General features: G+C 50.3%; 1 protein-coding gene across 2 annotated transcripts; it reads left to right on the top strand.

Moving 5' to 3' along the window:
• Positions 1-1638: 1638 nt before the first annotated feature.
• On the top strand, positions 1639-7827 carry LOC136319750 (boLa class II histocompatibility antigen, DQB*0101 beta chain-like). Of its 2 annotated transcripts, XM_066252874.1 has the most exons (6): positions 1639-1762; positions 3533-3802; positions 4400-4681; positions 5399-5509; positions 6866-6889; positions 7438-7827. In XM_066252874.1, the coding sequence occupies exons 1-6, from the start codon at positions 1660-1662 to the stop codon at positions 7449-7451; spliced, it is 804 nt and encodes a 267-aa protein (XP_066108971.1). In that variant the 5' UTR covers positions 1639-1659; the 3' UTR covers positions 7452-7827. The 2 variants fall into 2 exon arrangements, with proteins under 2 accessions (XP_066108971.1, XP_066108970.1); XM_066252873.1 differs by lacking the exon at positions 6866-6889 and having other exon boundaries at positions 1660-1762.
• The last annotated feature ends 4777 nt before the right edge of the window (positions 7828-12604 follow it).

Below are 12604 nucleotides of genomic sequence, written 5' to 3'. Positions count from 1 at the left end.
CCAGCCTGAGCTCACAACCCCCACGGGCTGACTGTCCCCAGATGCTCAGCGGGTGTTCCCAGGCCACTCCTGCAAGTACCTGTGCCCAGATCCCGTCTTCTCGGCACCAGAGTAATCTAAACATCGTCACCGACACGGGCACCTCCTCACCCGTGCCCTGTAAGAGGGGAGCAACGAGGAGCGGGGGGGTCCCCGCCCCGGAATGGACACTCGGTATCATGCCTCTCCTCCTGCGGTGGACCACACACAGGCCGTAGCAGTTTCCCACTTCTCCAGCGGGTCCGTGACGCACGCAGTGAGACGCTGCAGACCTTCCCTGGCCCTCAGCCCTGGTTCCACACTCGCTCGGCTGGAGGAAGAGCGCCCAGCCCTGTGAGCACCGCACCGTGCTGGGCCTGCGGAGTGAGCGAGGCTGTTGATGCCCAACCCGGCTCTGCGGCTGCTTTTCTGTGGGGGGTGGGCAGGGGCTGGGGGGACGGGGAAGCAGGGAGGCCAAGGCCCACGAGCTCTTCTTCCCCTCTCCCTCCCTGAGTCTGTCAATCAATTAATCAATCAATCATCAATTATCTATCTATTTCAGTGGTCGGCAAACTCATTAGTAGGCAGAGCCAAATATCAACAGTACAACGATTGAAATTTCTTTTGAGAGCCAAATTTTTTAAACTTAGACTATACAGGTAGGTACATTGTTATTAATGTTATTAGGGTACTCCTAAGCTGGCCTTTGCTAGACACTCCAGGGGCCAAACAGCCACAGTTTGCCAACCAGGGCTTTATACTATATCCCAGGCATCTCAGTACTCAGTCAGGGAAGGAAATAAACAGGTTTTAATGACCTTCTCTCCCAGCAAATAACATTCCATTTCCTTCTACCTCCCTACTGTCAAACCCTAAATATAAGAACCAGAATGGCCCTGGCTGGTTGGCTCAGTGGTAGAGCATCAGCCAGGTGTGTGGAAGTCCCAGGTTCGATTCCCGGCCAGGGCACACAGGAGAAGCACCCATCTACTTCTCCCCCCCTCCCCCCCTTCTCCCTCTCTCTCCTCCCCTCCCACAGCCATGGCTCCACTGGTTCAAGAGCATCTATCTGCTGGGCTCTGAGAAGGGCTTGTGGAGCCTCCGCTTCCAGCTGTAAAAATAGCTCTGTTGCCAGCATGGCCCAAGATTGGCAGAGCATCCACCCCAGATGGGGATGTCAGGTGGATTCTGGTCCTGGGCGCATGTGGGAGTCTGTCTCTCTATCTCCCCTCCTCTCACTTGGAAAAGAAAAAAAAAATCAAGAATTGAAATAAACGTCCCAGGATGAAATACTCCAGATCCCATTCCTCTGGTTCCTGAAACCTCCAAACATGCTTCCAGTGTGTCACGCAGTTCAGTGATGTTTGGTGACGACCCGGCGCTGGGCACCAAGTAGACGGTCCAGGAATAATTTTTTTTTTTTTGCATTGAGAACTTTCTTCACAAGTGTTCACCCAGAGACAAATGAGAACTTCAGTTATTGAGTTGATTGGCCTTTTCCCTAAGAACTGTCCAATCCTAAAGTTCATAGGAAGTTTCCTCATTTTTTTTGTCTGTGAAGCGAATCACCAGGTGAATTGGTGGCAGCTGTGCTGACTGCCAGCGCCTCTGAGAGACTCTTTCTGTTTCGGGTGTGGAGCGATGGCCGTGACAGTCCCCAGGAGCCCCTGGGCTGCAGCTGGAATGGTGATGGCTCTTCTCACAGCGCTGAGGACGCCCACGGCTCAGCACAGAGAGACCCCAAGTAAGTGCTGGACGGCCACTCCTCAGAGACCCCGGGCTGGGCGTTAATTCCCCGGGGCTCGGGGGCTGAGGGCCTCTGACCAGACCCCAGGGAGGTTTTGAAAGGCTCCTGGGACAGTCCAGATGTCTCCCCCTTAGGAAGCAGGGTCTTGCCAGATTCCTTCTCACAACCTCTGCAGTTGCAGGGAGGGTAATTTCTCTCAGGGAAGGATCTCAGAGTTGGAACAAAAAGAGAAAGTCCATTTTTATACCGACTGTATGACAAAGTTATCACACTATTATTGTCTTCATTCCCCTTCCCCTTTCCACCCTCCCCTGTCGCCTTTGGCAACCAGCACTTTATTGTTTGTTTCTATGACTCTGTGGTTTGATTCTTCTTTCTCTTTTTTTTTTTTTTTTCTCATTTGCCCACCTGTCCCTCTTCCCATCATTAGAACATTTATTAACAAAAAGCATCGGTTCCCCACTGACCCACAATGCCACCTTGGTCAGAAATTAATGTAAATATATACATGGAACTTATTTTGGGATATATTTTTGACATCCATCCATTTTCTCGTACCAATAACATGGTATATTTATCACAGTTTTATTTGATACTTTGATATTTAGTAGAGCAAAGATTTTTCATATTTACTTCTTCAAGAGTAGTTTGCTAATCTTTGCCCCTTCTATTAAATATTATAATCTGCTTGTACAGTTTTAAATAATAAAAAAAACTGTAGAAATTTTGAGATACATACAATCCATAAATTCACTTGGGATAATTGTTATCTTTATAATAGTAAACCTTCCAATCGATGCACAAAATGTATCTTTCTATTTATTTGGGAATCTTTGAATATAGCTTATAAAAATATATTATCTGGCCCTGGCCAGTTGGCTCAGTGGTAGAACGTCGGCCTGGCGTGCAGGAGTCCCGGGTTCGATTCCCGGCCAGGGCACACAGGAGAAGCGCCCATCTGCTTCTCCACCCCTCCCCCTCTCCTTCCTCTCTGTCTGTCTCTTCCCCTCCCGCAGCCGAGGCTCCATTGGAGCAAAGTTGGCCCAGGCGCTGAGGATGGCTCCTTGGCCTCTGCCTCAGGCGCTAGAGTGGCTCTGGTTGCAACAGAGCATCGCCCCCTGGTGGGCAGAGCGTCGCACCTGGTGGGTGTGCGGGTGTGGATCCCGGTCGGGCGCATGTGGGAGTCTGACTGACTGTCTCCCCATTTCTGGCTTTTTCCTTTATTTTTTTATTTTGAAATTAAGTTCAATGCACTGGTATTGAAAAATTTATTATTTTCTTCAAGAAATCCTGCATCTCTTTTGAAGGTCTTATTCCCAGATAATATATATATTTGATGTGGTAATAATTGAAAATTTGTTCTTGGTTTGTATAATGTTTTAAAATGGATCTTGAGTCCAGCTAATTGCTAACCTATTGCTCTACCATTTAATGGTCGATTATTTTGGGTTTCTTTATTCACTGATTTCTCATAGGCAAACACTGGCAGTTTTATCTCTTTATTACCAACCACACATCGCCCCATTACTTGCTTACTTATTCGCTCTACATTCGACTTTCTTTCCTAAGTGCTCAGTTCGGGATTCGAGGCAGGGCGGTCACCTAAGTTCTTCCTGGGGACCCGATTCCATTCCGAGGCTGAGCGCAGGGTGTCCTGGGTCCCTCGCTGTGCCGGCGTCCCCCTTCCCTCCCCGTTCCCGGCGTGCCCGCGGGGCCGAGGGGCTGAGACCCCAGGCGGACTGCGTGCCAGGCGGCGGGTGCCCGCAGGGGACTTCGTGTACCAGTTCAAGGGCACGTGCTACTTCACCAACGGGACGCAGCGCGTGCGGCTGGTGGCCAGGCAGATCTACAACCAGGAGGAGATCGTGCGCTTCGACAGCGCCGTGGGCGTGTTCGAGGCCGTCACGGCGCTGGGGCGCTGGAGCGCGCAGAGCTGGAACAAGCAGAAGGAGCTCCTGGCCGAGTACCGCGCGCAGGTGGACACGCTGTGCAGGCAGAACTACAGGGAGATGGCGCCCTTCACCACCGCGCGGAGAGGTGGGCGCGAAGGCCGGGGAGCGAGCCTCCGCGGCTGCGCGAGACCTGGGTGGTCCAGGAAGGGGTCTCCCCTTCCACCCGAACAACTGTGGGAGGCCTGCGGGAGCCGTGGGTGTGGGGGATGAAGTCCCGGCGGGAGGAACTCCGCGTCTGCGGTGGGTAGCGGCTGGCCGGTCACCGCCCTGAACTTCAGTCTTTCCAAGGCCGCAGGGCGCAGCCCCAGCGCGCGGGCTGGGCGCCCCTCGCAGCGGTGCGCCCCTGCAGATTTTGATCTTCAGCAGAGGGCTGGTCCCCGGCTGCGGGCACGTTGTACACGCGCGTATCTGCGTATACACACATTTTGAGAATTGCCAGTGCACGCTGCGAAGAGTTTCCACATAAATGATCAGGTTTAATAAACAAATAAACACTTTTCTAAAAAGCAGGCTAACAAATTAGCGGACTGAAACCCAGAGCTGGGATTCTAACGAAAGACTATGCAAAACCTGTTATCTCCTCTATTTAGTGTGGGGGGAGGGGCTGGAGCCCCTGGCGGGAAGCCCGGGAAGCCCGGGGCCGCCTCGCCCTCTAACTTCCTTTGTCTGTTGTTCCTCCTAGTGGAACCCACAGTGACCATCGCCCCGGCCAGGACAGAGGCCTTAAACCACCACAACCTGCTGGTCTGCTCGGTGACAGACTTCTACCCTCGTCAAGTGACAGTCCGCTGGTTCCGGAACGACCAGGAGGAGACCGCCGGCGTCGTGTCCACGCCCCTTATTCAGAACGGGGACTGGACCTACCAGGTCCTGGTGATGCTGGAGATGACCCCCCGGCGAGGAGACGTCTACACCTGCCGCGTGGAGCACCCCAGCGTCCAGAGCCCCATCACCGTGCAATGGCGTAAGGGCCGCTTCACCGACACTGTGGACTCAGGAAACACGCAGGGCAGGGAGGCCGCTGGGTCTGGTGGGCGGGGTCCCTCCTCGTCTCTGTCGCGTCAGGCATCCCTCATACCTTCTCTCCTACCTAACTTCCCCATCTAATTTCCCGTTTGGGACTAGGGGAGCCCGAGGTCCCCCTATCTCAAGCCGGAAGGCACAGGCTGAGGGCTGATCTCATCTTCTCCTAAGACACTATGGCGACCCCTCTGCACGCCGACTCCCCAGGCTGCAGCTCAGCCTCGGCGGTGTGCGCTCGTAAGGGTCAACATTCTGGGCTTCCCCGTTGAGGCTGGGGTCTTGGAAAAGGTGGGTGGGTTATAGACGCACGGGCTTCCGGGGGCGCTGCCCGCCCCTCCCCCATCCATCTGCTCCGCCCCTCCCCCACCCATCTGCTCCGCCCCTCCCCCACCCATCTGCTCCGCCTCTCCCCCATCCATCTGCTCCGCCCCTCCCCCATCCATCTGCTCCGCCCCTCCCCCATCCATCCGCTCCGCCCCTCCCCCACCCATCCGCTCCGCCCCTGGGGGGTGTGCGCGCGCCCGTGCGCTCAGCCTCCCCTGCGTGCGTTCAGACCTCTCTGTGTCCTGGCCCCTGGCTTAGACTCCAGGCTTCCGGACGAGGACACCGGGGAGTGAGTGTGGGGGGCAGACACCGATCTGCCGGCTTCTCCTCCCAGGGGCGCAGTCTGAATCCGCCCAGAGCAAGATGCGGAGCGGCGTCGTGGGTTTCGTGCTGGGCCTGGTCTTCCTGGGTCTGGGCCTCGCCGTCCACCTTCGCAGTGAGAAAGGTGAGGCGCCTGGGAGGAAGCGGGGGACGGATGCCGGGCAGAGGCGGCCTGCTGCAACTTCTCCTGCCTGACCCCCAAAGGAAGGGGTGCTGGGAGGGGAGCGGTCAGAATGTGCAGAAATTAGGGGGGCTCCATCTCCTTGTCCTGGGTCAAGCTTGCGTCGTCGCAGAGGTGAGAGGTGGAGGGGTTATTCTCAGATAGAGACGGGCGGCTCTGGTGCTGAGCTCACCCGTCAGGCGCTGTTACTGTGCCGCTTCCTGCTCTGAGCTCCTTCCTTAGAAGAGGCATCTTCCTTCGGGGACCCGCTCAGTGACTTTGGGTGATCTCACTGTATGGCAGGCAAAGCAGTGGTGGGATTCAAATAATTTAACAACGGTTCTCTGCTCTAATGACCATTTTAAGTATAAAAAAACCCTATATATTGAAAGGTGGTTTATCATTTCATCCATTTAATACTTAAATAAGAACAATCAAAGAGGTACACAAAACTAGATTATGTTATGAGTTTAAAAATATTAAAAAAATATTAAATACCTGACAAAACGCAACAAAACTGTTATTTAAGATATCTCCATATTCCTTTTTATTTATTTTTTTACAGAGAGAGTCAGAGAGCAGGATAGATAGGGAAAGACAGACAGGAATGGAGAGAGATGAGATGCATCAATCATCAGTTTTTTGTTGTGACACCTTAGTTGTTCATTGATTGCTTTCTCATATGTGCCTTGACCCTGGGCCTTCAGCAGACCGAGTAACCCCTTGCTTAAGCCAGCGACCTTGGGTCCAAGCTGGTGAGCCTTACTCAAACCAGATGAGCCTGCGCTCAAGCTGGCGACCTCAGGGTCTCGAACCTGGGTCCTTTGCATCCCAGTTCGATGCTCTATCCACTGCACCACCACTTGGTCAGGCACCATATTGCTTCTTGATTGGTGTCCTCAGTTGCAATTTTTTTTCACCTGTGGACGGAATGAACATCACTACGGGCACTTGGAATACGCTGATGCGCAAATGAACGTTAAAAAAAAAAAAGTAAGGAATGTCAATTTGTGATTTCCACATGGGGCAGCTGCCCAGGTGCCCACCTTAGAGAGAATCCTGATGACAAGTGCCGTTTTAACAACCGGTTAACTGAACTCAACAAAAAATTATGTATCGGGTTCTGCTGAACCGGTGTGAGCCGGCTGAATCCCACCACTGAGTCAAAGTCTTACTGTATTAGGGTGGGGGCACAGAAGAGAATGTCTGAGGCTCCTGAATTTCCTTTTGGGGGTCAGATAAGCAGAGACAGATGCAATTTTCCCTTACCCAGGTTAATGAGTTTTTCCCCGGTTCTCTTTCCCTTCCTCCTGCGGACAGAACACCCCGCGGCTCCGCCCACAGGTAATCTCCGCGCTCCTCTCGCGCTCCACTGTGACTCCCGTAAGACAGGAAAGGGAGCTGAGAGGGTTTGTCTGGACACTCTGACGGGCTTCCGCTATGTCCTCCCTGCTTCACGCCGGGGGAAAGTTCCGGAACAATCTGCATAGTCTCTGTAGGAAACTTGAGATCATTTCTCAGTCTGAGACCCAGCCTTTGACATCAGCTGTTCAGTGAGGTTTGGATGAGGCCCCCAGAGTCCAATTTACAGAGACGGTTGCTGACCTCGCCGGCGGGCGAGACCACAGGGAACCCCAGCTCTCAGCCCCTCGCCCCCGGCCTGTCCTTCGCCGGAGCGTGTCCTTAGGCCCCTTCAAGCCGAAGTCTGAGCTCACCGTAGCCGAGCATGGCGCTTGCCCGTGGCCAGGAGAGGGCGTGCGGAGCGGGTGTTGCTACAAGACGCACCTTCTTGTCCTGAGGACGGACGGACGCTGCAGACAGGCCCGGGGAGGGCAGGGGCCGAGCGGATTCCGGGATGTGAGGCTCATGACCCCTTCTCCTCTCTCCTCCAGGGCTCGTGCACTGACCTAACCATTCTTCTTTCCGGGACCTGTCGCCTCTTTTCCTTGGTCTTGTCCCGCTGTGACCGTTGTCCGCAGTTCCCAGCGTCCCCTCCACCCGGCCTGTGAGCCAGCCGCCCCCCGCCAGCGGCCAACACCGGGATCCTGCTCCCACAGTGGCTGAGAGGACTCGGCCGCCTGTTCCCCGTCTTCCCTGCGTCGCTGTCTGTGCCTGACGCGCACCGCGGTGCCCTGGGCCCTGTTCCCTGCGCAGCCGGTGGTGTCTGCACCCTAAGTGTTCCCTGCGGCACCTCGGTCCCGGCGCTCTTTCCGAAGACGGCCCATGGATTAAGTGTCAAGCTTCTCTTTCAGTGTTTTCCTTTCAGAATTAAACAGACTTGTGTATCACCTGTGCTCCAGTTCCGCTTGTGTGTGTGATGCTGGTGGTTTCGAGGGGGAAACAGTGAACAAGGCAGAGGTCGCTTCTCAAGTTCAGTTTTGCTGCAAAAAAGGCCATGTCCAGGCACGGGGACCGGAAAGCCACGGGTGTCGTGCTCGGTCTAACTCGGGTGCCACGTAAGAACGGGACCTGAGGTGTGAAGCAAACTCAGTTTTCCGTCATCCTGGGGGCCTTGCACATCGGTCCTTCCTGGTTCCCACTGCAGTCTGACGAGGTCCAGTATTTGTGCAAGTGCACTTATTTTGTGCCTAGTGCTAATGAATGGAGCCAACAGTGCAAATATCTGCCAAGAGCCCTGTGTACACGGGCGCAAAAAACAGCAATTGTTAATTGAATATGATCCTCTCCTGCAACGTAGTTAGCAATGGAGGTTTTATTAGATAGCACTGTTTCAGGTGCTTATGAAGAAAATCCTACTCATACCAGCTTAAGCGAAAACTTTTACAGGGGATCCTCGGGTTATGAAACAGTTCTGTTCCTACAACAGTGACATAACCCGAGTTTTAGTGTAAGTTGAAACACACCCTAGCCCAAGTCACTTACCTATCCTAACACAGGTGTCAAACCATCATCTAGAACAGGGGTAGTCAACCTTTCTATACCTACCGCCCACTCTTGTATCTCTGTTAGCAGTAACATTTTCTAACCGCCCACCGGCTCCACAGTAATGGTGATTTATAAAGTAGGGAAGTAACTTTACTGTATAAAATTTATAAAGCAGAGTTACAGCAAGTTAAAGCATATAATAATAATAATTACTTACCAAATATGTCAGATTTTCACTGTTTGGAAGAATAAATTTTTATAAAACAACTTACTATAGTTAAATCTATCTTTTTATTTATACTTTGGTTGCTCTGCTACTGCCCACCATGAAAGCTGGAGCGCCCCCTAGGGGGCGGTAGGGACCAGGTTGACCACCACTGAGAACATAAAGTCAAAAGTAACCAAAGAAAAAGAAAAAGTCCATAAATATAAGAGCCATGATAAGGGCCAAAAAAATCGCCAAACAAAGCAACAGAAACAGAACGCTTGTGCTTTTCACAGTCCAAAATGGCGTAGGTAAGTGTCCTGGGGGCCACAACTCTCTCACTCATACAGCTAGTGACTCGTGTATTCTTCCGCGGCAAGCAACCGAATTAGTTCGCCCACGTAGTCTGTAAGTACCCCGCTAATGGCGTAAGCCAAAAACACTCATGTCTCAATTTTTTAAAGTTTTTATGTGATTGAGGGTTGTAAACTCGAAACATGGTATATCAAGATTGTTGTAACCAGAGAACCCTCCTTTACTTTTTTGAGTTAATGTGATTGCAAAGTTTGTATGTGAGTTTGGTTTCAAAACATGCCTAGACCCCAGGACTCAAACGAGGTCTTTACTTCTCCTCCCTCTCACTCCGCTCCTTCCTCTCTCCAGCTCCCTCCCTCCGCTCTCTGACTGCTCTGTCCTCTCTCCCTCCCCTCAGTGTTCTTTCTCTTCCTACTCTGTCTCTCTCTGTCCGCTTCTCTTTCTCTCTCTAACTCCTTTGCCATCCCTGTCTGTCCGAATGAACATTTCTTTTACTGTTAATTTTTTTTAAACAGTGACAGAGAGAGAGCCAGAGAGAGGGATAGATAGGGACGAGAGGGATAGGGACAGACAGACAGGAACGGAGAGAGATGAGAAGCATCAATCATTAGTTTTTAGTTGCGACATCTTAGCTGTTCATTGATTGCTTTCTCATATGTGCCTTGACTGTGGGGCTGCAGCAGACTGAGTAATCTCTTGCTCAAGCCAGCGACCCTGGGTCCAAGCTGGTGAGCTTTGCTCAAACCAGATGAGCCTACGCTCAAGCTGGTAACCTTGGGGTCTTGAACCTGGGTCCTCCTCATCTCAGTCCGATGCTCTATCCACTGCGCCACCACCCGGTCAGGCTTTTTTCTGTTAATTTAGTAAATGGCTTTTCACTCTTTCTGTCTCTGTACCCACATTTTTCCTTTTGTCCATATCTATGTGAATTTCTCTTCCTTTGTTTATTTCTCTCCTTTATTCTCACTCTATGACTCTCTCATATAAATATGAAAGGTGAGAAGGATCAACTCGTATTTGCTTCATTATAGTTTTTTTTTTTTATTATTGATTGATTTTCATACATGCCTTGACCCCTCGCTCAAGCCAGTGACCTTGGGATCATGTCTATAGTTTCACATTCAAGCTGGCAACCCTGCACTCAAGCTGACAAGTCCACACTCTAGCTGGGGAGCTTAGGGTTTTGAACCTGGGCTCTCAGGATTCTGGGCTAACCCTCTATTCCCTGCACCACTAGTGCTCAGGCAAGATGTAAATCTCTTAAAAAGCCTCCCACTAGTCCCACAACCCCATAATGTCTTCTTAAGAACCTGGGTGACATCCTTTTGAAATATGAGCATCAAGGAGGATAGAGCTCCTATCTCCCAGTCTTTGTGAGAAGAGTAGGAGCCCAACTTCAGTGATTACCTTGCTCCAAGGTGCAAAACTACCTCCTGCTATGAAGATGGGAGAAAGTTTATCTTTCTTTAGAGCAGAGCCAATGAGCAAACACAGATGGTCTAAAATCCTCCCTCCCCACCTCTTAAAAGCTCTTCTGTCCCTTTTATTTCCAGGGGTGCTGAGTATCTACACTTGGTCTGTGCTCTCTTTTATTATTGGTAATAGTATTAAGATAAAAATCAGTGTCTCATTTTGTCCAGTGCAATTTTTCTTCAACACTGCCCAGTGGGCATAATTTCAAGAGGTCCAACTGGCAGCTCACCTTGCATTCAGAGATAAGTACGTTAAGGTAAATTTATAAATAGACTCCTGGACAGTGGAAAATGGCTTGATCATTGAGACCAGCAGCTGAAAGGAGCAAGATTAGATTTGAGATAAAAAAAAGTCTAGGGATCAGGCATGAGGATATTGGTATGACAGTGAACACAAAGTGTATAAGTCTGTTTTCTTGCAAATGCTCACCAGAGAGCATCCTCTGCAGAGGATACAATGATGACCAGATAGGTAGAATGATACAAGTGGTACATGTCAGCCAGCATTTCTCCTTGGGCAGCCCTGTGCTTCTTCAATAAGTCCATGAATGGAATAGGCACGTAGCAGAGACTGAAGCTATTCAGAAACCAAGGGTCATCTAACTACTGTTAGTTCTGAATTCCCAAGTCCTCAAGAGTATAGCGCTGCTGAACCATGGGTAAGGTGCAGTTTCTCAACAAAACTCAACCACGGTTTGGTAGCACATTGATTGATTGCACCATATCATTTCTGCCATGGGGGGCAAAGAAAATAGCATGTTGTCAGGAGTAATGAACCCAGATGATTATAATGATTTGGGTTGCTGTTAACAAATGGACACAATGAAGGGTAGGTAAGTCTCGAATTTAGGGGATTCACTAATGTATTTTGACACATGACCAATTATAATTGCAAAGAGGCGATGGATTACGGGGCCTATTGGCCTGACAAGGCGACTAAAGTCTCCACCTTGTGAGTGATGAAAGCCTGTGCTACCCCATCAAGAAGACAAGTTAGAGTAGTTGAGTGGCTGACTTCGTGAGGGAGAGCTGAATGGGAAGGGGTGACTCTCAGTTATAGCCTTGTGACTGGCAGGGATGGAAACTTGCTCCATAAACCTTTCTGTTACATCTCTTATAATGCTTGCAATCATCCACAAGGTTAAAGAATCAGCAACACAGTGACTTAATAAGGGCTATCATTCGGTCTTTGCAGTGCAAAGGGTGGAATTCGGAACCCATGTCACGTCACTTTAGTTCAACAATAATTTCAGTTACAATTTCAGGAGAATGGTGTGAGAAAATTCAGACTTACCTGACATTGACTGTGTCCTTTCTCAAGCATGTTTCTTCTTGCTACTCAGAGCCATTTCCCATGTTAAAGGGGTTCACTTGACCTATGGTGAAGTGTAGCCTAAAAACTCAGGAGAATTAATGCCCCCAGGGGCAAACCCAACCAGTAGGCAGTAGGTGACGGTAGGTAAGTGCCTAAGTCTCTTGTCCTTCAGGCGAACCTCTATGGAAGGTATTGTGCTTGCTATGTGGGAGGTCTCAGTGAATTGGAGTCTGCATTGCCCACAGTGGTAATCTTAATATTATATATTTATTTTGTTTTTCTTTCTCCCTTCCTCTTTCACTTTTCCCATTTCATCCCTCCTGTTCCCTAGACCAGTGGTCCCCAACTGTTTTGGGGCTATGGGCCGGTTTAATGTCAGAAAATATTTTCATGGACCAGCCTTTAGGGTGGGATGGATAAATGCACAAAATAAAATTATGTGACCGGTGTAAAAACTGTGTTATTTTAATTATTTATTTATTCATTCATTTTGGAGAGAAGAGGGAGAGACAGAGGGAGAGAGAGAGAGGAGAGACAGAGAGAGAGAAGGGGGAGGAGCTGGAAGCATCAACTCCCATATGTGCCTTGACCAGGCAAGCCCAGGGTTTTGAACTGGCGACCTCAGCATTTCCAGGTCGATGCTTTATCCACTGTGCCACCACAGGTCAGGCCAACTGTGGTATTTTTAAATATAATTGTCAAATTTATGAGACAAGCATCAAGAGTAAGTCTTAGATGGATGTAACAGAGGGGATCTGGTAATTTTTTAAAAATAAAACATTGTTCAGACTTAAATAAAACAGAAATAATGTAAGTTATTTATTCTTTCTCTGCGGACCGGTACCAAATGGCCCATGGACCGGTAC

Source organism: Saccopteryx bilineata, chromosome 1 (assembly GCF_036850765.1).
Source record: "Saccopteryx bilineata isolate mSacBil1 chromosome 1, mSacBil1_pri_phased_curated, whole genome shotgun sequence".
Taxonomy (NCBI): Eukaryota; Metazoa; Chordata; class Mammalia; order Chiroptera; family Emballonuridae; genus Saccopteryx; species Saccopteryx bilineata.
The sequence above is the reverse complement of the archived record's forward strand: the minus strand, read 5'-3'. Positions and strand labels throughout refer to the sequence as shown.

Coding starts and splice junctions, on each gene's coding strand:
- LOC136319750 (XM_066252874.1), top strand. CDS start 1,660: ATGGCCGTGACAGTCCCCAGGAGCCCCTGGGCTGCAGCTGGAATGGTG. Junction 1,763..3,532: donor TCAGCACAGAGAGACCCCAA/GTAAGTGCTGGA, acceptor GGGTGCCCGCAG/GGGACTTCGTGTACCAGTTC. Junction 5,510..6,865: donor CCACCTTCGCAGTGAGAAAG/GTGAGGCGCCTG, acceptor TCCTGCGGACAG/AACACCCCGCGGCTCCGCCC.